The 25,133-nt window shown below is 42.5% G+C and overlaps 1 protein-coding gene across 4 annotated transcripts in view; it reads left to right on the top strand.

Annotated features, from left to right (window-relative positions):
- atp8a1 (ATPase phospholipid transporting 8A1) overlaps positions 1-25,133 on the top strand; it is a 107,126-nt gene that overhangs the window by 58,053 nt on the left and 23,940 nt on the right. For all 4 annotated transcript variants that reach the window (XM_080502544.1, XM_080502546.1, XM_080502545.1 and 1 more), the window contains 10 exons: positions 1,867-1,949; positions 3,561-3,610; positions 3,940-4,009; positions 5,470-5,554; positions 6,644-6,783; positions 8,255-8,393; positions 11,512-11,576; positions 16,696-16,868; positions 17,962-18,145; positions 19,999-20,109. In XM_080502544.1, the coding sequence (XP_080358670.1) occupies positions 1,867-1,949; positions 3,561-3,610; positions 3,940-4,009; positions 5,470-5,554; positions 6,644-6,783; positions 8,255-8,393; positions 11,512-11,576; positions 16,696-16,868; positions 17,962-18,145; positions 19,999-20,109 (1,100 nt within the window). The remainder of the gene's footprint in view (positions 1-1,866; positions 1,950-3,560; positions 3,611-3,939; positions 4,010-5,469; positions 5,555-6,643; positions 6,784-8,254; positions 8,394-11,511; positions 11,577-16,695; positions 16,869-17,961; positions 18,146-19,998; positions 20,110-25,133) is intronic.

The raw sequence follows: 25,133 nt of genomic DNA on the forward strand, positions 1-25,133 counted from the left end.
ACCTATCGGAGTCCATGGAGGTGAGATATGATCCTCCACGAGTCCTGGTTCATAAATAATGTTGATAAAGGTCATAAAAGCATCATGAAGTCCGAGTTTATTGTGAAGACATACAGCACAGGGGTTAATCTTTTCTGTTGTCACATTATTAACTTGTCTTATCAAGAGATTGCGTTGTGGCTTTTTAGTGTACAAATCACAATTACAGTCTCTGAGGTACACAGTTCAAAGTTATTTCACAATTGTGCACACGTACCCTGCACAATGTTCGCACGTCCATAATTCTGCCAACTCGCACGTAAATTGAGACTGCAGTGGCACAGTGCGAGCTCTCATCTCTAACTGCACCTAGAAATAGACCAGACTTGGCTCCTGCAACAGTTGTTGGCCTTTTTGTGGAATAACGGTCAAATTTGCAGAAACGGCGACTTTCTTTGCTCGTACATGACGGTCGGCGGCCTTTCTTTGTAATTCCAAACTGCTGCCGCACTGTGGGTCCAAAGGTGAAGGTCTGAAAGTGCTGATGTGACACTGCTGGTGCTGCAGCTCTGACTTGACCTGGGCGCCGGTGCTTTGCATTGTGATCCTCTGTGCCCAGTTGTAGTTTTTTGAATTTTCTATCGAGTGACCATTGTGCCCCGGTACATAAAGATGCACCTCCACTGCCTTGAGGCACAAGTATTTTACAAAATGCATTCTATATGATCAGAAGAGCAGTAGAGGGAATTATGCCCTTTAACATGATTTTCCAACTCTAACAAATGACCCTGTCACACTCTAACACAAAACAAATTAAATAGATCTATTTATTTTTTTCCCTTGTATTTTAAAATCATGCTTCACATCCATGTTCATTTATAATGGTTGAGTCTAAGCAGATTTAATGAAAGTAAAGGGGCATTCAAGACAGCTCAGTAAGCACCAGCCCTGTGGTGAACGTGGGAACAATTTATATCTCTTGTAAAACTAAAAAGTAAAGCCTCTGTTTTTTTCTAAGTCACTTTGACATCCGCAATATAAAGAACATTAGACTGCAAGTAAATGTGAGGCATTGTAATTGTGATGTAATTGCTGTAAGAACAGAAGATTGCTCTTTAATTCAAAATGAAAACAACAAATGTTTACATTATTTGTATATGAACTTTTTAATAGGGCACTCATACAAATAACAAATTCTTTATCGGGGGTTTCAAACATTTCGCCAGCGGCACAAAGCTGGCGTGCCAGGGTTACTTTCCAGCCCTCGGAAGACTTTTGCAAAGTGTATCGACACGATTCAATGCGAACATTTCCCTGTCTCATTGTTCAGCGTCACGATTTAACCGTGTGTTATATGATTGTCATCAAAGAACACACTTTATTTTGTAAGAACCCAGAAGACCACCTTAACTCGCACTACGGGCAATATAGGGTTAAGAAATTGTGTTTGTGCTTTAAATAAATGCTTATAAATATAATCAGAAAGCAGCAGTGACAGTGTATTTCATCTTTGTTCTTATTCTGGAGAGACGTGACTTATTTTGCTTCATTGCTTAGAACAATCATAGTCCCATGATGCTCTGGGGTTTGAAGCTGCGAGGGGAACGGCTGAAAACAGTTAAGTGAACTGTAAAAAACAAGCAGAGAGCTTCTTTTTTTTTTTTTTTTCTCGCCCTGCAGCAACCGCATTATAGGTTACCTGGCTGCAGCTTTCAGTCACTGCTCTCATTCTGCAAATGTGTCAAAACAAAGCAGGTTTGTATAGCAGACGCAAATGTGGCTCCTATCTGAAATGCCAGGTTTTTAGGATTCATATAAACCGAGAGTCTCTCAGCCGTGTGTCCAGCAGGTCGAGTCCCCTGTAACATTTGTGTCTCTGCTTCACAGACGAGGGGGCTTTGGTGAGAGCAGCACGGAATCTGGGCTTCGTGTTTTCAGGCAGAACTCCCGACAGCGTCATTGTGGAAATGGTACGTCTGATGAGATACTAATGAAATGCTTGCAAGCTGTTGCACTGATTGATGGGACCCATTTAATCTGTCTGACTTGACATGACGATGGTGTCACATGACCTCGAATGAGACGTTTACAACCGCGCTCAGACATTTAAAGATATGAGCTACTGATGATGCAAACAATAATAATGTGATTTGAGGTACTTTCATGAAAATAATCTGCACTTTATCCCTCAATTTGAAAACTTGACCTTTCTAAAAGTACATTTATTAAATTAATTATGGTTGAAGATGCAATTGTGAGTCTTAACATTGGAGTCATGGCAGTGTGGCCTCATACCAGGAGGAGCCTGGGACCTTTCGGTTTGAACTTTGCATGTTCTATCCTGGGGATGCATTGGTTTTCTCCGTGCACTCCATTTTTATTCCACAGGCCAAAAGATGTGTTGAAGATTAATTTGGTGACTCTTGTGGACAGTGTGTCCTCCACTTGTTGTGTTCAGACCAACACTTAATAACTGTCTGGTAATGGGGGGGGGACTAGACTCCACTCATTCCAAGTTTCAGATGTAATCTTGCTGTTCATCACCAACGCTGCTTTAAAAGGAAAAATATGTTCTTTATCAAATACATACGTTTATTTTAAAATGCATTAAACAATGTATGGGACTTTTTATTCATTTTACTTACCATTAAAACTTGCAAAATGGACAAATGGGAGCGTCCATCAGCTTCAGGCCTTAAAAACCTATTGAAACGTGCTTGTTTGATTCCAATAAAGGGAATATCATGAAATATGGTTTTGAAATCTACTTTAATTGCTCATAACTGACTATCAGAGGATCAGTGGAGATCACAGGAAATGATCACACCTCATCTGTATTGTTCAACACTAATCCCTGTAAAGCTACACACTTTTGCAGTGCATCAGTCGTTTAAGAAATTGATCAGAAAGACAAGTTATCATGTGTTAATATTCAAGGTATAGAGGTCCTCGCACATCAGCTGTGTGCATTAAATTCAGTAATTAATGCTTTTTATATTTTTCACATTTTCCACAGCTGACATAAAAGAAAAAAAAATATATATATATATATAAGTATGCTGTTTGTATTCATGTGGAGCACAGCAATGGAACATATTGCACACCACATCTGCTGTGATTCTCCTCTGAGCCAAGGCACCATGTCCTCCCTCAGCTCAGGTCACCCATCCTGCTGTTTCCTTAATTGGCTAACCTGATGATTGCACTTTAAGACGCTGAAGAGGAAAGGCCAGAACCATCCCCCCCTCCCCCCCCTTCCTGGTCAGAACACCTTGTCTCCTTGACAGTCGTCCAATTTCTTTATCTTCATTAGACCCTTCAAAGCTCTCAGCATCTACTTAATCACTCCGTCTTGTACCTTGCTGTCTCTACAATTAAGGGCGCTAATTGAATTTTACCTTGTTATTCTGTCTCCATCAGCTCAATGCAGGCAACTGATAAACACATTTAAAGTGCAATTATAGCTGATTGGCGGAGGGTTGCGGGATTGGCTGGTGCTATTTACAATAACCCCCTTGTAAAAGACTGAGGCTGAGGCGTCTCCTTTGTGGATTGTTAACTTGCATGTCTCTTTGATTTAGCTGGGAGCGGAAGAAAAGTACGAACTGCTTCACGTACTGGAGTTCACAAGGTAATTCTTCTAAGATTGTTGTTTACTAAGTGTACATTAGTGCAGTAAATCCTTCCCTGCATGGATCAAGGGTGTCCATAAAAATAGCATTTGCTGTTTGCTCCTTAAACAACTCGTTATAGCCTCATTATTCTCGCGTGATTTGCACCAACTAATGCTGTGATTAAAGTGTGATCTGTTGCTTCCCCTTCTGATTTCTCATTTTCTGCAGTCGTGTGCTCATACAGTATGTGGCAATTTGCTGTAACACCTTGTAATGTGAAATCTCTCACTCGCTTTCACCCTTTCTTTTCTTGCCCCTCTCGCTCTCACTGCTTTTTGTCTCCTAGCGTGAGGAAGAGGATGTCAGTCATCATGCGCACCCCATCTGGGAAGATCCGCCTTTACTGCAAAGGAGCTGTAAGTGTCTGTCTCTCTCCATGGCAACGCATGACAGTCTCTCTCACACACACACACACACACACACACACACACACACACACACGCACACACTGCCCCAGTTGCCTCTTGCTCGTGTGTGGAAATCTTTTCCGGGCGCAGCAGGATAAACCATTTCACATATTCACACACACACCAACAGGCACTCACGTTTGTATTAATACAAAGGAACACAGCTTGCAGCTCTTCCAGACAAGCTTCATTTCAATACACTTGAACAACCTGCTGCCATAAATCCCGCTATTAAAATTGTATTAACGTTGCTTGACCGTTTGAAAACCTTCAGGTAGACTTGTTTATTATTGAAGTTGTAGTTTGCAGTAGTGTTGAAGTGATGGGTTGTTTCCCAGATGTATAGTTTCACGCAGCGAGCCATCCAGTCATTTTTCGGAAAAGACAATAGCGGACGTGTTTCTCAAAGCCGATGAAAAGGAGCTATTACAACTTTTTTAACAGAGCAAGAAAGTATATTGGATGCATCACCCAAAATGTCAAAGAGAAAAGAAAATATAAGACTTTTAAGAAGTGAAATCTACATGTCACAATGTCGTGTTTCATAATCCAGAATGCATTTGAATGCACCATTTAAGGTTTATCTCTATCAATTATATATGTTTTTCATTTTTTTTGCACTTATTAAACTGCCATATGCTTCTGCTGCTGTGGCTTTAATTCCTTTAATCTCCCTTATTGTAGTATGATATAGAAATGTATATATTAGACTTATTAAACAAGGCCCTGGCTGTGCACGCTTATTAAGTGTTTAACTTGAGATACGTATTTCTGTGTTTTCATTTACCAGACGAGCAGACGAGATTTATATAAAACACAACATTTCTTAATATAGGATTGTAGCTTCGAATCATAATTCTATTTTCGTTCGTGTATGATCATTTAGCAATACAAATATTTGATTTGGTCATCTTACAAAAAGGTCTTTATACGGAATGGATCTGCTTCCACGGCATCATATTGTCCTTCGTGTGTCCACCGTAGTCGACAAGGACAAGAACAAACGTGGGCTGTAAATAGGGCCTTTTGGGTATTTGTGCTGTATATCAGTAGAATATTAATTTGGTTATCTCCTTCACCACTAACTGTCTTTAAATCTTAGCAACGTCACATTTCAATTTGAAATATCTGTATATATGTCGTCAAGAATTGCACAATCCCAGCCTTGATGAAGTTGGACTTCAAGACGATTAAATGGATGAATCTTACACATTACAACATGATTATAGGGTTCACCTACATTAGTCACGTGTTAATTCAGTTTATTTGACCAGTTTCTAAGAAGTTGCTGTGTAGAAACACAAAAGATGGAATCATGAGGACCGGATCCAGCTCCTGAATCCCACGAGCAGCTTCCTTTTCCTTCCGTCCCGGGTGTCGGTAACCAGTGAGTGTTGCTTTCCCCTCAGGACACCGTGATCTACGACCGTCTGGCAGACAGCTCCAGGTACAAAGAGATCACATTGAAGCACCTGGAGCAGTTTGCAACTGAAGGTGAGTGGACAAATGGCGCCCCCTGTCTGGCAGAAACGGAAGCGTCTTTTCAGGACGTCTCTCCAGTGCAAAGCCAATTTATTTCGACTCATAATCACCACGTCATCCTCGACTGAAGCAGCAGAAATACGTTTTTGTTCCCTCCGAGCCTCTCCTCCAGTACCAAGAGTAAATCTCAGTGTGACGATTTGGCAGTAATAATAACTGGAAGAGGCGGTGAACCTGAAGAAAACCGCACCACACACACTTTTCGTCCATTTGTGTCAATACTGCCCCCTTGTGGCACATTAGCAGAACGATGTCAACAGCAGTACTGTATGGAGGTTAAATATAGTACATTGTGAAGCTGTTCAGTCACTTTCTCCTTCAAGTTGTGTGACAATATGGGATGTTTACACTTTAAGCATTTTACAAAAGGACCCAGATATTATTTTTCTGGACGCGTTTTCTGCTCAAAATACATTTCTGAATAAATTATCCTCTGTATAGACATCAGACAGGTATTATTAAAACCCTGTCAAAAGAAACATCAGTTGTTACAAAGTATATGCATTTAGACTACACTTGCTCTATTTAAATGCACGGTCGTTATATCATCTCTGGCATTAAACAAAACGGTTAAAAAGAGATCAGTTTTAACTTGTCTTTTTTTCAATGTCTTTTGTTTATTTGCTGTAACAACGGCTCTTGGCAATAAAACCTGTTTATCCACATTCAATTAGTACAACATTAATAAGGATTCCCATGTCAACTGATTAACCCCTGGCAGACAAAGTTACACAGATTTCCACCGTGACAACTTAGGAATGTGTTATGATTTAATGAAGAAATAACCTTTCCTTTTTATCAGATTTATCGTCAAGAAGGAAAACAAATGATTCACTTAAACTGTTCACAAATAAAGAATATAATGACTGGACTTTTGAAAATGATATATAAATCCTCAATATTCATGCCAGCATTAGAAAATTAAAAAAGGAGGGTTTCTACTGTGTAGGTGTGTTTAAGTGACACTCACCAGAGTTCTTAAATGTTGAACAGTGAACAATCACGACAGTCTGAGGTGAGATCTGTGCTGCTGTGTTCCAGGGCTGCGCACGCTGTGCTTCGCAGTGGCAGACATCAGTGAGTCGTCCTATCAGCAGTGGCAGGAGATCCACCACAGAGCCGGCACCTCCCTGCAAAACAGAGCCCTCAAACTGGAGGAGAGCTACGAACTGATAGAAAAGGTTTGATCATCCACAGAGTCGGATCGCATCTGTGGGCTTGTGTGTCAGACAGCCTTTCTTCTGTTAACATGTCAAATGTAATAGAACTCATGTATTTGAAGCACCTTTTCAGAGAAATTAGATCTCACATGAGCTGAATATATATTGACCAGTTTAAAGCTGTGAGGTGTTTTGTGTGACAGTTCCATGCTCCCCAGCAGCAGCAGGCGGAGAAGGTTTACTGGGAGCCGGGTCTGTGTGGCGTTCGTCAAACACAGGAAGCCACTGTTGTAAATCAGGCACTGGGCATGTTTCTCTGTGGCTCCTCCCGGCTGGCCGAAACAAATGGAGACGATCGATCTTGAAATAAACATAAAAGCTTTCAGAGAGGAACCTGTAACGTGCGCTGCTTAATGAGCGGTGTGGCACTGCGGCTGTGAGGGGTTTGAGCATCGCTGCCACTCGGGGGACCACCCATATTTAAAACTGCACGCAGTGATGCCACATGGGGGCACACTGGAGTCATAATGGAATTGTGAAGCCATACATTATCCAGAGGAGTCCCTCAAATCATCTCTTATGATCTATTATGGAGTTTATAAGAAAATGTGGAGTCATTTAAATGAGTTGCGTCATTGATTAATTGAATCTGCCATTAATGTCACATTTTACTATTGTGATGCTAATTTCCCTTACGTCTTGCCCTCTATTACATATAGATATATAGATATATTTCTATTACTTTCACTGTATAGGGTTATTTATTGTAATTTATTGTAATGCTTGACATGTTTTGAACTTCTCATGTGGTGATGCCCCATAGTAAGTCAGTGTCAGTAAGGGCCTTATTGTTCAAAGCTTAAATTGAATGTTACTGTGCCTTACCAAGCCTTAATTACTGGTAACTAGACAAAATTGTCCCAGAAGACAATTAGGATCTGCGCACCTGGCGTTACGCGGCCGCATGAAAAATGCACTCTGATATCATAATTCACAACAAGTGCCCTCGTCAATAAAGTCATCATGTTTGTCCCCAGGCAGTGATCAGAAAGCAGAGAGCTCAGACGTCCAGCCAGCAGCACACAGAGCATTTCCTCCGTCTCCCCTCTATCCCTGCGCCTTTTCAAATCCAGGGCCTTGTGATGGGCTCATGCGAACCCACAAGCAGCCCCTCAGAGCCACACAGCTTCCTGGGAAAAATACCAACCGTATTTTGTGGGTGTGTTTGTGTGGGAAAGATCCTTTCCATGGATGCACACACAAATACTCTCTCTCAGGGCCACAGCAACTGATCCAAAACCCCCTTAAGCTCGCGGTGGATTTTTTGTGGGTGATCAACAAGAGCAGCTGATGAGGAGAGAAAAACACCACTGACTGAGTGACACAATCCTGGCTCAGATGCTTGTCTGACACATGACATTTTAAAGGCCTTCCTCTGTTATGATCCTTACACGCAGGCCTTCCTCCCCCCCCTCCCTGACTTTTCTTATAGAACCTGCAGCTCCTGGGGGCCACGGCGATAGAGGACAAGCTTCAGGATAAAGTACCCGAGACCATTGAGACTCTAATGAAGGCTGACATCAAGATCTGGATCCTGACTGGGGACAAACAGGAAACAGCCATCAATATTGGTGAGCGTCCACAGAGGACTGTGGGGTCTTTCACCTGTGTGTTACGCAGATATTTATTGGACGTATAGCATGTAAAGTTTCATGGTGGTTAATCTCTCATAGGATTGGTTTTCATACCAAATATGGTGCAATTTCTAACTTGTACTTTTTTTTTTTTAACAATGAATGATGTATGCAGCTGTACTGTTTTATTGAAGTGGACCGAGTATTCCCTTTCACATTGAATTATTGTTCGTCTCAATTCAAATAGAGCTTGGTTTAGTTCTTGTTCAGGGTCCTTCTGTGTGTGTGTGTGTGTGTGTGTGTGTGTGTGTGTGTGTGTGTGTGTGTGTGTGTGTGTGTGTGTGTGTGTGTGTGTGTGTGTGTGTGTGTGTGTGTGTGTGTGTGTGTGTGTGTGTGTGTGTGTGTGTGTGTGTGTGTGTGTGTGTGTGTGTGTGTGTGTGTGCGTGTGTAAAACTCCCTGAAAAATAGTCCCAATCATTTGTGTTGTTAGAGCTGGAAAAATTGCAATTTGTGCTGCATTGCTAAAAAAATGTCTCCAGGGATTATTAAAGTGATTCTGAGGTTTTAGAGATAGAACTAGTTTCTTATGAGATGATGACGTCACTCAGACCCTCACATTGTCCTAATTGAACAATACTTTGTACTGTTTCCTTTTCTGACCTTCTACTAACCTCAAGTTGTCTTTTGAGAGAAAACATACATACATCTGTACATTTCATACCAACAGGAGTTTATTACAGCCTCATATAAAATCAACAATAATGATAATAATAATATTAAAGCAAACACAGCTCTAGTATCGTATCGGCAGATCCAAATTCGATTATCGGGATCGGCTCAGAAGTGACAAAACATGGATCGGTGCTTCCCTCGTCTGTACTGTGATTAAACCTGCCAGACGGTCCCCGCCGCTGCAGTCAGACCTGCCATGTCATTCTTCACGCAGCAAGCCAACGTGCTGACAAGCTGAATGTGTCGTTGTCATACATATCCAGAAGAGGCATCTGTCGCAGAATGCCAAATGATGTATGGGCACGCTGCAATGACAGGAAATAAACAACATGCATATGTCCACCAGCAGAAAGCTCTCACACATCCAGCTGTGCTGGAGGCTCCAGCCCTGCAGATGTTATCAGGAAGGTGACGCAGGCTGAACGATTTAATTTTCCCAATAGCTTCAATTTGCTCGGTTTCATACGAGTGTAAATGCCACAGATGGATCAGCCTTGCATCTAACTTGACACATGATTGAGGTACATGGATCAAAGTTACCTTCATTTGTGGCCACAGTGACCACTGGAGCCCCGCTGAATCAGCCCTTTGTGCCCACTGGGCCCAGATGTGAAGGATCCCTGCAGATGCTCATGCTGACTGAAATATTTTACAGGTCCGCTTTTTGAGGAAGTTGCTTTTTGAAAGCGACGCTCAATATTAACTTTATTTATTTATTTTCTTTATTATTTTCATTGAAAGATGATCTCCATCACTGAGGTTAAAGGTGCATATTTGACTAATTTGGACTAATGAAGTCAGTCCAACACATTTTTTTTTCATTTTTACTCTTTGAAGTTTCAGAAACCACTCAAATGCAACTTTTGTCACAGAAAGTGTAAAGTAGACCCTGTTGAGTTTATGAATCCCCCCCACCCAAAATTAAATATCCAGCCATTGTTTTAGTTTGTGTGTGAGCCTGAACCAGCCTGACCTAATGTTAAGTACCTGCTCTGAAGCCATGTGTCTGGCTGCCCGAGGAAAGAGCAATGTTTGCTCTGGGACATGCTCCATGAGCTGCTGCTTGTGCCGAGCTGCGTGTAGGTAATGCACAACAGAGGCCAGAACTCAGTGAAAGGAAACATTGCTCACTTCACTAATGCTGTGAAATGTTTGGGCATCATCCCCTTAAGCAGGAGTAAACACAAATGTTACCAGACTTCACATTGCTTCGACCTACCACTGTACTGTTTTGCTTATTAGGCCTCTTAATTCTGCACTCTGTTGCTCTTGAAGCGACGTCCCACGTTATTGTGGCATGAGTGACGGTAATAGACATTCCTGAAGCCCCACAGGAGCAGGGTTTAGTTCATCTGAGTTGAAGAAAGTCCAAGAATTTAACTTTGGTGAAATAATAACATTTAGAAAAAAGAAAAATAAAAGCAGTCAAATGAGCTGAAGGCAAACCCATTAAGCGGAAGGGCTGTGGCAGGAATTAACAAGGGGGAAGGGAACAGAGACAGTGTTGAGATGGGGAGACATTTTCCACACATTGGCAGATTTCTGGACATTTGCACCTTTGCACTTAAGAAAACAATCCGGCAGACCCCAGACCCTGTTTGGTTTTGACTCTGGAGGTGAGACTTACTCATTTCCTCTGCATGTGTGTGAGTGTGTGTGTGTGAGTGAGTGAGTGTGTGTGTGTGTGTACACGGTGCATAATCTTATCTCAGTTTCACTCACAGAAAATGCCACCCATGTACTCACTGAGTCTGCAGTCGCCTCCTCTAAGAGACGAAAATCTCCTTCCAGACAGAAGCAAAGTGTTGAAGCCCACAAATATTCATGTGGTCGTGCCACAGATGGCAGCCTTTCCAGGCAGTCGAAAGCTTTAAACTGAAGGCTTCAGTCTTGGTTCATGAAACATTTGCGTTTTCACCCAATGGGAGGCTCGCTGCACCACCTTGCTGGTGACCCTGAGCATCTGTCCCAGCCAAGACCTGCGGGGAACGCTCCCCAGAGAGCCATGCCGGGTAACTCAGGGTTGTAACTGCCTATTAAAACAGGAAACTGACAAAGTCTTGTAAACCAAACTCATTAGTCATGTCCTGAGACACTACCTCTGAGCAGTAACATTTTAATTGCTACACCTTACCGTGTTGGTTGTTTAGATTTTTTTTTCCTCTTTTATTCCTTGAAGAAATGTGTGCTTGTGTCTTTTGTCAGCTGTCACTGACCTGAGTGGACTCTTGAAACTAAAATAAACACGGTTTTAATGGAGAAGTTAAACAGCAGTTAAGCTTGTAAACATCTTCTTTAGACCTACATGCTTACATTGCAGTCTTTTCACTTTCTTCCTGTGAAAACTAACGTTTTGATCGCCTGTTTGTCTGTTTTACTGCAGGACATTCCTGCAAACTACTGACCAAGAACATGGGAATGCTCGTGATAAATGAAGACACTTTAGATGTAAGTGTGCACATTTGTACTTCACAAATCATCAAACTCCACAGGTTTTATTTTTTCAGTCTCAGCATCATTCCTTCTTTTGTCATCCAGTTCATGCAATTGCTGTTTTTCTAAACATTAGAACACATGTGCAAGTTTGTCATTTAACTGAAGAATGCCCTTTATATCAAAATTCTGGCAGGTTTTAGTCACTTCTATAACAATGTACAGCATTACTAATATACACTTACATGGAGCTACAGGTACAGCTGTGCACAGTTTAAAGCAGGGGGGTGTCAGAAATGCGGCCCCGGGCCAACACCCCTGGCTGGGAGCAGCTCCTCAGGAATACTTCAGCATATTTCTCTCAAGAATGAAATATATAACGTGAGAACATCCTCACTCAGTCCCAATGAAAAAGCTGTCCGTAAGCAGAATGGATGAGGCGACAGGGAGCCTTCCGTCTAAAACCACATTTCCCCAAATCTACATTCAACATCTTCAAGACTCCCAGCAGAGAAGTCTGATGACCCCCCCCCCCCCCCCCCCCCCCCCCCCCCCCCCCGACAGGAGAGCCTTGTCTGTTGTTTCTGCAACTGAAAAGGCCAAATCCCTGCACTACTAGCAGAGCAAAAGCTGGGCTGAGGACTGGAGGAGAAACTCTGTTGTGTTTCAATGTGTTGAACCAGAAGGGTGGAGGTGGTGAGAAAAAAAGTGGATTTGGGGGGTTTGGAGGCGATGACGGACGGCCTTCACTCTGTCAGCCAGTCGTTACGCATGATGAATGGAGTCGAGTTGGAAACTTGGGCACGGTGCATTCATAAAGCACACGGACCGGCACTTTGAACTGTCAGGTCCCATTGTGGTGTGGTTGAGCAGATGCTTACATAAGGCAGTTTGTTAAAACACAAGAACAGACACTTCTCCACCACCACTGAACCAGGCCTCAGTCTGACTGCTCTCGTGCTGCGAAGCAGAGTCACTGGAGCATGTCTTCACTATTTGCTCTGCTTCAAGACTGTTATTAAAAGTTCACAAGAGTTATTGACATCTCGTATACTGACTCACATTCGAACAAAAACTTCTGAAGTGGGAAATAAAGCTTTATATCAATGTTTCCCTACAACACCAAACCAAGAGGGACGGTATACCACCGGAGGCCAGTTCTCCTATAGAGTACATCGTCCTTGACAAAGACGAGAGCAAAAACAAAGAAAATTATGCGTTTGTGCTGTTTTTGAAACAACCGTGATCGTCTGCAAACCAGTGACTGAATTGCTGCTGAACTGGTGATTTTTTATTCCCCACGGGGAGGAATAAAGTATGTATCCATCTTTCTTCTTCCACGTTTTTCAGGCTGAGAAGTAACTCATTCATCCAATGTCAAGAAGCAGTGAATCAGGCCCTCCGTCCAAAGATCAGGAGTTTTATCTTCGTTTTTTTTCTGAGAAAATACAAAAACATGCACTGTCGGCACATCTTACATGACGCTAATAATGCCTGCTGGATTCATTGACGTAGGTCACTCGCATAATACGATGATGAAGCGAGTCACTTATAGCAGTGAGGACCTGGAGAGAGGGGGTACACACTGGCTTGTGTGAATGACCTGCCTACATTGAGAAAATAACAGCTTTTTAAAAGAAAAAGTGTGACTGTGTCTTATTTATACAGCACGCGCAAATATGCGGGTTTCATAACTTATTGAAAATAGACGTCAAATAGATTTACAAAGTGTTGAGCGACTCGCTAACTTTTTAAACGTTGCTTTTTTTTGTTCATGACACTTTTCATCAAACAAAACCGTCAAACTTGTTGAAAACGTCATGAGCTGTAAAAGTGAATGAGCATGTATATGTTTTTCCTCTTGTTTAACACCTGCCGTCACGCCCAGAAACCACCCACCCCGTTGGAAGGCAGTCAACAGTCGCACTATGACGTCAAGTCATCCATGTTCTGTACCAAGTCAGGGTCTCGGGCTGCTGGAGCCAATCCCAGCTCACAATGGGTGAAGGCAGGGGGCGCTATGGGCAGATGACCAGTCCATCACAGGGTAAACAAAAGGGGGGAAACTTGAGTACCCGTTAGGGCGCGTTTCCACCGCGCTAAAAGTGCAGGGACATTACGGAGCCGTACGGCAAAGCATAACTGGAGCCAAATCTGGTTCCACTGCAGAAAGTCGGTTCAAAAGTAGGCGGGGCTGAGAGATCCGCAGATATTTTTTGCAGACTGACCTGAGGTTCATAGACTTTGTCCAAAAAAACCGTGGTTTTCAACAACAATAAACCTTTCAGGTGTGTTATTGTCACTTTTTGTGAACTTGGTGTTCCTGGTCAGAAATGACCAGGACTACAAATGAATACAGGTAATTGGTTTAAAAAGTGACTTTAGGTACATCTTGACTTGACAGATAAACACACGCACGCACACACACACTCACAGCTGTGTATTTATTTGGATAATGTTTCATATTCAGTTTTATCACCACAATAGTGGGGAGAGAATCCAGAAAACTCAGTGAAGATGGATCAGAAGTGACACGAGGAAGAGCTGCAGTCTGTGTGCACCAAGAGATGTTAAAACAAGCATGTCCTCTCAAAAATGGAATCCAACCTTTGACCAGTATGAGCACATTGTTGCATGCTTCTTGCAAATATGAGGGGAAAAAATACATCACTGCAGTGCGAGTTAATGCACTCCACCAAGTTGATGGCCTGAACATTGTGATATTCCAGTTTTAATATATTAAGACATTTATATTGATATGGGACCTTCTCAAGTGCAGTTTTGGGAACATTTCCTTTATACACCAATAAAATATCTGCCACCACTTTTGACCAGGAACACAACAGGCCATACTTTATGGACTTTATGGAAAATTGAGATGGTTTTAAAACAAATACCCTTATTACCAATGTTAATACAACAAGGAGTTATATGTATTTTTTACACTATTTGTCATAAGAATTTTTTCCCCCCAACATTGAACACAACACAACAGGAGGGTGTATTGGTCCTCACACTTCTGAAGTAGAACATCCCGTTTTGGTGCCCCAAGTCAAGACAGATGATGACGTTACACGTATACAAATGTCCAGATTCCACATCATGAGTGTCATGTCCTGTTGGCTGTATCACTCAAGAGTCTATATCAACAAAAGAGCTCAGTCTGTATGGGAAGCTCTTGTAGATTTCTGAATGGACGCCACACACTCACCCCCGAAACTAAACACTAGCTAGTCACATTGGCTAAACTGGTCATTATAGCCATAACAAAGAGGCTTTAGGAAGAGACATGCAGCATTAGTGCTAAAATTCCGCGGCGGAAATTACGGGGTTAATGGCCGTTCTACTCAAGGATATGGTAAACTTTGCTTATCAGTGTGTGTGTGTGTGTGAGATTAATAGATTGCGCCCTGAACAAAGTGAATTCTTTCTCATACTTATAGTATGCCAGCTTTTAAACAGGCACTGAAACTGAGATGTAATCTTAAAGCTCTCTCTGGTTGCTGGGATGGAGGAGCTGGAGTTGAATATAGATATCACAAGCTGTGGACACACACACACACACACACACACACACACACACTGCCCACCACTCACCATATCGTGGCGTTTTGGAGAGCCTGTCAGAGATGGCTAAGTCCTCACAGCTGCTCTCTTCTTGTATCCTCTTGCTTGGTTTCTCTCCTCTGTTAATCCATCATCTCTTTCTGTGCGTGTCTCTCACTCCCCGTCTCTTGCTTTGTGAAACGTAAAGCCTCTTTCTCCAAATATTTCCTTTAAGCTGGGGTTTCAGAGTTTTGTTATGCCAAGCGAACAGTGCGCGGTCCCCCTGGTACAATATGACTGCTTTGACATATCTGACCTCGGCACTGGGCCGGACCCCTCCCGGGCTCAGCCCTGGTAATGGCCTTCATTTTATTTAATGATTTCAGCTGTTTGGGCATCTGCTTGACAAGCAGCAGTCAATCTCTTTTTTATTAATTTAATAATTCTTTGTGTGTCGCGACACTTCATATATTTACGAGACGCAGACAAAATCGATGTGTTAACTAACATACGACACAAATAATAGCCGCGTACAGAAGTCTATTAGCTGATGACTTCACCATCTGTGATGAATATGATTGAATAAAGCGTAAAATGATGATCTCACCAGTAAATCCATCCATTCAGCACACATGGACTAGTTAATCTTCTCGTAAGTCTGATATTTATATAATTTCGCCATCACTCATCGTTGTGGCTGTGTATACTGAAAAAACAAACGTGATCCATTCGCCAAACTCATCTGCACTATCACCCCATAGTCAGGACTGCAGCGCAATGAATACTGGACTCGTGATAAATAAATATGTGAAATATGAAGCACAGCTGCTCTGCAGAAGTGATCTGCCAACTTTACCCTGGTGTCGGTGGAAAACATTAATATAATGTATTAGGACTGTAAAATCTGAGTATATGTTCATAATTTGTGCATTGTTAATAGATAAAAATGTCATTGTGGAGTCATTTGATATTGCAGTGCAGTATATATTCAAGCTGCGATGCAAATCTGTTTGACCGTTGTTGGATGCTGTGTCATTTTCAAATTTTAGCAGATATTTAATGTTGCAAAATGAATATTTAGTGTGCTCTCTACCACAGATCCCACAGTAATGAAATGAAAACATTCAATCCAGTTCACATTTATCAGGAATTATACCATCATAACTCAGCAACTGGAGTTTAGTGTTCTGAGCTCTCACGAGGGGAAAAGAACTGATATGTATTACTTCTAATATATTGCTGTTGAAACCCACAATATATTTTCATATCTTTCACATTGTGTCATCGCAGTTTGATTTATTATCCATGAGAAATACAATTTTACTTCACAAACATGATCAATGTGTGCTACATAGACACGTGTACACACTCAATCATTTATCGTAAGAACAGATGGCATTTTTATAATAGCTTTTTCAACATTTTCTGAATTAGCCATAATTGGTTTTTGAATGCCAATCCAGTCGAGGAAAACAAATGTTATCTAGCAAGAGTGCACACATTTCCTCCGACGAACACAGTGGTTTTGAAAAGATTCAACTAATTGCATCAACTAATGCACGTTGACGTAATGTTCCTCATTATGCAGGCAACAAGGGAGACGCTCAGTCACCACTGTGGAATGCTGGGAGATGCCCTCTACAAGGAAAACGACTTTGCTCTCATTATTGATGGGAAGACTCTCAAGTACGCCCTCACGTTTGGCGTGCGGCAGTACTTCCTCGACCTCGCCCTGTCCTGTAAAGCTGTCATATGCTGCAGGTAAGATTTAGAAAGAATACATGACAACAACCCGCCACACAATTTAAAAAACAAGATGTGCTCACAGGACTAATATTAACAAACACAACAGTGGACAATTTTGAGAATAGTGGAGCCCAAGTTGAGGTTGCTTGTTCTGCGCAACCAAACCTTAAACTCCACGTCGACGCGTTTGCCCAAAATATGAACCAAATGAAATGAAGAACCTTGCAGTCAAACTACAAAGTGCTACTTCTTTGCCACGAAGGTCATTCACTGGTTTTCATTTGGCAGCACCTTAAAAAGTGTGATAGTCATAAATTTGAATGGAAACGTTGAACATTATGAAGGTACACTGTTGACCTGCCCAGGCCACATAAATAATAGGAAGTACTTAAGTACTCAAGTAGCCATGACGAGGTTTGGGGCCACAACTCGGCACCAGCTTTTCAGAACAACAGCAAACCTTTAGGTGCCACACTGTTACTCTGTGCACTGTCAGGTTTTTTTTTTGTTTTTTTTATTCTATTTATTCTGCCCCCCCCCCCACCTCTACCTGCCTTTGACTTGTGCACACTCTGTGGGCACTGAGATACTCCGGGAGATGAATGAGGCCCCTGAAACCACGGTGAACATAAACATGAACCGCTTCACAGCTAAAGACAGACATGCAGTTTACTACATCATCTCCAGGGACCTTTTTTTTTTTTGAAGGCATATCTGAGTGCACCAAGAGAAGTAGCTGGGTTTGCTTACAAGCCTGGCTCTGACCATCTTTACTGTCTTGTTATGTGTGTGATCATTTTATGTTATCCAAACACATCAGTTCAGTTTCTTTTCTCAGCTTTTCTACTCCACCAATAACAGGGTTTTTCACATTTTCTTGCGTTTAAGTCATTTATATAATTGATGTTGGGAAATTTCTGCACACCTCCGCATCTGTGGGTTTCACACTCTTGTCTCCATTTGCAGCCTCACATGAAAAGTTATTCTGCATTTCATTTGTTTATACAAGTATCTGTTGTAAGTTCCCGCTTAACTTTACAGCGTCAGATCTTTTATTTCATTGAATAATTTGTGGTGGGATGTTGATTAATGTTTGTCCCTTTTCTAGAGTGTCCCCTCTTCAAAAGTCCGAGGTGGTGGAGATGGTGAAGAAGCAGGTGAAGGTGATCACACTGGCCATCGGCGACGGCGCTAACGACGTAGGAATGATCCAGACGGCTCATGTCGGTGTGGGAATCTCAGGAAACGAAGGTCTCCAGGCTGCAAACTCCTCGGACTACTCCATTGCTCAGGTCGGCGTGATGGCGAGGGCTCAGCCGGAGCATTGAACCACAACAGTTTTGATGAAAACACGAATAGTCAAACTTTATTGGTTGTTATTCATATTAGGATTCGTGTATGAAGATTAGTGTGGTGAAGAATAATAAATAAAAACTGCATCTTTCAAGGATGCTCAAAAAATACACATTTGAAGCTAATTAATCGGATAACAATTAAGTAAATCAAATTAAAAATAGCTACCAGAAAAAGCACACAAAAAGACTCCATCACCAAGTTCAAAGACTTTTACAGTATTAAATGCTGATCGTAACATCCTTACTCTGGATTTGCGAGTGTCTTTAATTTGGCACCAATGCAGATTTTCATGCCTTGCCCTATAAAACGTAGCTTCCACAGATTCACCTGCCACCATTTTCTCCAATGTAACACGCGTTACCGATAGCTCGTTGCTTTGTTCTGCCTCACAATGGGTCAGGAGTCTTGAAGGGCTTCAGCTCACGCGGTGAAGTAGCAACACCTGTAAAACAGGGATCGGGCGACACCTTATCCCCCAATAACCGTGTAGAAGCACATTGTGCTACTTAAATACTTAATCACATTGTAGTAACCAGTTTGTCTGCAACTTTACATCGATATGTGACACCTGTTTGCAACTAAAGCCGTGTGGTATCATGGCTCTGCTTCTCAGTCCGCTGCTCTGTGCTCTGTACATTATGGTAGTGTTTCAGCCAAAGGGCATGAGAGTTTGGAAAACCTTGTAGCCGAGGACGAGAGAGTGCGCTCTCTGTGCCATACTGTGCAATTACTATTGGGGGAGACTTAGGTTTTTCCGTAAGTGCTCGCTTTAGTCCACATGACATATCCACATTATGCGTCATTCAGGGACAGATGGCCTCTTATAATCCATTTAGCTTGTGTCCCAGCATCAAATTAAATTACACTTGCAGGCTTCCACTGATTCTTTCCATATATTAAAGGTAATGGTACTTTTCTAACTGTAATTTGCTGGCTGCAGACTGAAATCAATCCTTGAAGGTTGTGTACAATTTTCCCCCCTGTTGCAGTACATGCTTTACATGGATATCCGGTAGTGTCAGAGGAGCCGCTCGCTGCTGTGCTGTTGTTTGGCAGCTGGTTTCTAAGGCTTAATACTTGGAAATGGTCAGTTTTGTGTTAAAGCTCAGAGGAGAGCCGAAGAGGAAAGAGGCATCGAGCTGAGTAACCTCTGCTGTCCGTCTGTCATCAGCTCCTCTCCGTGTGAACTGATGTTTGATCCAGACGTTGGAGGGGTCACACAAACTGTGCTTTTATTTCGCCCAGGAGTACCGCGGCGAAGCTGAAAGACGAGCAGGCCTCAAAAATAAACAAAGCTGTGTTCCTGCCCGAAGCTGAACTTTAATCCTACCCCACTGGCCCCTTCCGCTCAAGTTGTATGGGCATTTTTCAAAACTTCCTTTGTGAGATGGCATCATAATGCTCTGAATCGCTTCCATCACCATTGCAGTGTTATCACATCAATCTGTCTAAAAATACCCTAAATGATGTTGCAATTATGAATCCATTTAAATATTATACTTGCCCCTCAGAGACCAACTAACTTCAGCAACTCAAAGCTCAGTGTCACAGTCTTTGACCCCACAGTGCTGGAATGTGTTAGCTTGAGTTGTAGCCACAATGGATCATCAGTTCTTTAGCTCTGTGCGTGGCAGTGACAAAAAACTTTCTTTAATCTTGACCATCCTGTAACTGCGTTACTGTTCCGACACTGACCTCTGATTGTGAGGAGCCATTGGGCGCTCCGCTGTACAAAGGCCTCTGCTGTCCATTCATCTTCTCGTTTTCCTCCATTTACTTCCCTTCACAGTTCAAATACTTGAAAAATCTGCTGCTCGTTCACGGAGCCTGGAATTACAACCGTGTGGCCAAGTGTATCCTGTACTGCTTCTATAAGAACATTGTCCTGTACATCATTGAGGTGAGTCTCACACTGTGGTCCTCAACACTCAAATTCACCTGTTCAATTCGAATTCATTTTGACACTGCTCCATTTATTAAAGATTCTGAATTGCAGTTTCCATGTTTGCATTTCTGTCGATTGACCTTCGCAAACACAGTAGGAATGCCTGAATGTCATGATGGTTCATCACTGACTTCAACAGCTGCTCACTGCAATCAGCTGTGTTGAAGCAGGGAAACATGGAAAACCTGCAGGGCTCGGCCTTCCAGGGCCTGAGTTTGACACCCCTGAATTAGCAAAAGCCAAATGAAGCCAGAGTATTGTGACAAACGCAGGGCGTTCACGGGGAGAACCCGCCTAGCCGAACAGCTTCACCACAGAATCGATGCATCTTGCTGGGGAAAAGAGTGATAACCAGTGCTCCTGCTGAGAACAGATAAATTGTCCATGAGTAATTACAAGATGTTATCATCACATTTGTCTTTGTTTCTGTCTCAGTTTTATTTGCTGGGAAACTCCATGTTACTGAGCCATTTGATCCCACTGGAACATATTTAATTGAAGTTTAAGTCCATTTGGATGATAATTATTCAGACGGCATCAAAGATTTTGTCATTTTTCTGTAAATAATGAATAAAAATCGTTTGGATTAAGGATATCGATAGCATCAATTCAAAGACGCTTTCATCTGTATGCTAGAGGATGGATTCTCCTTTCATTGTATGTTTCCCCCAGTGTGGGTCACTTTGTGTGCGGTGGGTCTGATGGCGTTTGACAGATACCAGACCCAGTGCAGATTGCAGTCTCAGAGCTATAACCAAGGGTGACCAGACAGGTTAAGTGCTTCCTATCAGCGGCAGCTTTATCACTGGCAGTGCTCCGATGTTTTGATCTACAGGCGCTGCACTTGTCTGATGAAAGTAGGGACTTAAGCTTTGAATCTGCTCGAAAACTCCAAATCAGATACTGCCAAGTGATGAGCGTTTCTCTCCCGGCACGCTACAGATCACGAGGTTTTAACGAGGTGCTGCGGAGCTTTGAATATTTGAAGCCATGGAGTTATACAAAGTAGATATGCACTGGTTTGCAAACAAAATGCATATGAATTTCTCGACTTATTAGGAGTTGACCACATTTGTCATCAATCAATGGTGCTCCACATTTCTGACATTATTTAAGAATGTCCAAGTTGATAATGATCTGAAAAGTTGCAACACTTCATGAGGATAAAGCTCTACATCAAGATGGAGGCACAGCGTTTTTACAGGGATTGTTTTAATGTGGACAAGACAATCGCGTACAGTAAAACCGAAGGATCAGGAAGCAAAAAACTACGTACCAGTAATTGTAGTTTCCGTCGGTCTCAACAATCATGTTACCTGATGATATTCAATGTAGACGACAGGCAAATGATTGTTTCAGTGTCTTTGCTCAAGAAAGGATGCAGTTCAAGAGGTTGTTCCTCAGCCAAGCTTTGAGAGTAAGTGATCAGCTGCACGTTTTTAAAATAGCATCACTGCATCACCTTGCAGTAGAAACATGAGCCCTTTAAACTTGTCTTGTCTGTGACACTTGACCTCTGATCCCCCTTTTTTCATAGTTGTTCTGGTTTATATGCCATGAAAAATCAGTAGGCTACCTTCTACATTCCAGCGTGTCTGCCTGTGACGCACTGCGGCCTGAAGTCGAAGAGCGCCATTGGTCTCTTTCCACACTTTAGATGTGGTTATAAATTCATAGCAAACAGTTCAATTGTGTTTCCCTTTTCCAGATATGGTAAAATCCGAGTTACATATGCAGATTAACAGTAAAATTCAATTTGATGCTAATTTAATTCTCATCTGGCAAAACCATTTGACATTTCAGCTTTCCTCGGCTTTTCCCAGGGAATTGAATTACTCTTGTTTGCCTGTTTTAAACCGTAGGTATTCTTTATTGTTCTTTCTTTTCTTTCCCTCGTTTTGACGTATTGGTCCATTAAACATAACAACTTCTAATTCCTATGGTCATTTGCTTCAAGATGGCACCGTTTGTTACATTTATTGTCATCCCTCATTTGAATTTTAAATAAGCCTGAGCTCATAATCATATACAAGTCTGGTCAAAATCCTTCACAGCATCTGGTTTTTTTTTGTTCAGTCCCACCGCAGCTTCTATTTGAAACATGCCAGGTCCCTTTTCAAAGGCCTTTTTCAACAACTGGAACATAACATCTCTAGTTGTGTCTGCAGGGTGAGCCTCTTTCTAGCTCACCTTTTGTTGCACACTGAAAACATAACTCCCCTCCTACCCTGTGCTTCACTCCTTCAGGGGACTGAGTGAGATAATAGGACATTTCTTTACTGTTTGGCTGCTTCAGTATTTCAAATGACCCTGTTTTGTAAGACCCTGACATCTAACACACCAGCAACCCTGGGCTATGAGTAAAAAGCTGCATTTGTTGCAATAATAGGTTTACTTTTGAGTGTGCATGTTTTTCTCCTCCACTCTCAAGGTACCTTGCAGAAGAGAATTGCGGATTTTGTGGAGAATTTGAACTTTTTGTTCGCAGCACCATTGTCCCGTACAGTGTCTGTTACAATTTGAATGCCTTCACTGGGAGACTGTATTTAAGCCTCTTTTCGTCTCCCTGGCTTCCACCGAGTCTCTGCTTCCTTATAAGAGACAGAGTAGGATGGTGGAGGATTCTTGGGCTATTGTGAAAGACGTGAATGTGAGCGCAACTCAGTCTGGAGCTCTTGTGGCAGTGCAGCATGTTTAGAACCTCACTGAGGCTTAATTGTGAGTCACAATGTGAGGCTGTCACTCCAGTGGCTGATTGACTGGCAGATGGAACTCCTTCACAGTATTTCTTTTAGTGTCTTTGATCCTTTTTTATTGTAGTTTTTGTAGTTCCTTTTTTTTTTTTAATCATTTAGAGAGCAGTTCAAGCACGGTCAGGCTCAAAAGCATGACGTTATATGTTACTGAAAATTAACAGCTGTAATTAAATCCGTGTTTTGAAGCAATCGTGCCCAGTTGCTTAATGAACTTCAAGAACAACGTTGGACATTTATAACTTTGAGACGGCTACCAATTAGCCTGAAAACTAACGAGAAGCCTCACAAAGAATGGAATTCAGACACATCAAAGCTAAGAGACCTTTCTAAAGGAAGCCATAGCAACTTGCTTCAACAGGGCGATCCAGCTGGCCACTCAGGTTTGATTGACACATTGCCAAGGTGCTACAGAAGGGGCTGATGGACAAGTGGCATTTATGAGGCAATTACATGAAAGCTCATTCACTGGAGCTCAGCATAGTCAAAGATGGTTCAGAGTAGCAGAGCAACGCCCGCCAACGAGCACTGAATTAAACCACATGCCACGTCTGGTGTTGTGAGCCAGCGTCTGTTTGCTGCGCCACATATTTCCAGCATATTTATCAGCTTTGTATTTGTCCCTCTGTGTTCTTTGCAAGCTTAGTGTAGAAATGCCATTTGTGATTCTGCCGTGCTCGGCTTCAGAGAATCCGGGCTCACATTGTTGGGGACAAATGTCACACCCCCCCCAACCCCCAAGCCACTTCTAGACAATAGAGCAAAGCTGCAGAGTACCCCTGGAATCAATGATTTTTCATTTGCTGATGAATATGCAAGTCTTCTTATCGGCTCGCCCCAGCTTCAATTCTCCCTTTTTTTGAGCTCCCGCTTTTCTTCCATCACTGTTTTTCACGATGTGCAGTGGGGGAGAGAGGCCAGCCACACCCCTCCACTGAGTGGTACTCAATGAGGAGAAGAAAAGGGGAAGAAAAATCCTGCCTGGTACTTCCCCTAATGAGCAAATCAATGCATCTGTCCCTCAAGAGACGGAACGAGTGAGAAAGAGAGAGGAGCTATTGGAACCCAAAAGACCAGGCCAAAACACTCACACAGAAGCAGTTACCACATGCTATGAATAGGAGCCTTTTTTTAACTTAGCACAACAATATATCGGCCCAGAGCCTCACATTGAGCAGAGCTTTAATTAATTCAGCAGTTTGACCTACTCGCTAGCCTCTCGTTACCGTTGCTTGAACCACACTAATGGCTGAACCTGCCTCATGGCTTGGACTTCATCGTCACATAACCCTGAGCAACAGCATCTCAATTTATTTCAAAAAAAAATCCTAAAGTATTCCTGTATTGCCAGAAGATGTACTGCAGATTTGCCTGAACATCCCTCGCTTAAAAATAGATCCTCTGATATGATGGAACCAAAAAAAAAACCAACCCATGGATAAAATGCACCTGATGGACGCGAAGGTGGGATCTGAGTTGTGTGGGTGTGGCGGAAAAAGAGGAGGGAAGGGCCAGGACGATCTGGGGGCCTTGCACAGAAACTGGGACTCAGTGCACCCCACCACTCCTTTATGAGGAGAATGAACAGTGGGGGTGGTGGCGTTTGTTTTCGTGCAGACACTTACACCATTCAATGGGAAAGACCAGGCGGCAGACTGGTATTGGTGGTGTAGACAGTGGCGGCAGTGGGTGGGGCCCTCCAAGAATTTGTAGCAGTTCATGCTTTCATAATGAAGTTAAATGAAGCGAGGAAATGCTTGGTTGGCCATGGCCAAAACACAGCACCCCTGATGTTCCCTTGACAGGTTTAGCATCAGCAAGAGGCCGTCCTGCACCACAGAGCGTCAAACAGCTGACTCTGTGAGGTGAAGCTTCTGATCCACACCAGGGAAACCATTTTTAAGTGCTATAGTTAGCTTTGCCTCATCGATAAATCTACTTTATGATGTGCGCACAATTTCCAACTATTTGCATGCGGAGGTCTTCTTGCTAACTCCTTCAAAATACGTTGCCCCCGTCCTGCTCTCAGAGGCCACGTTAGTGTAGATAAGTATGGCTAATCAACAGATTGATAAGCCTCCTTTCCGTCCGGCAGATGGTTTAAATTACCTCTGTCTCCCTTTCGTGCCACAATATATCAAAGTCCCCATCATTCAGAGACCCGCAGGCCTGACTCTGGCCCTACGGCTAACCTCATCTGTCACCCACACGTCAACAGGTAGATCA

This window comes from Blennius ocellaris, assembly GCF_963422515.1.
Source record: "Blennius ocellaris genome assembly, chromosome: 9".
Lineage (NCBI taxonomy): Eukaryota > Metazoa > Chordata > Actinopteri > Blenniiformes > Blenniidae > Blennius > Blennius ocellaris.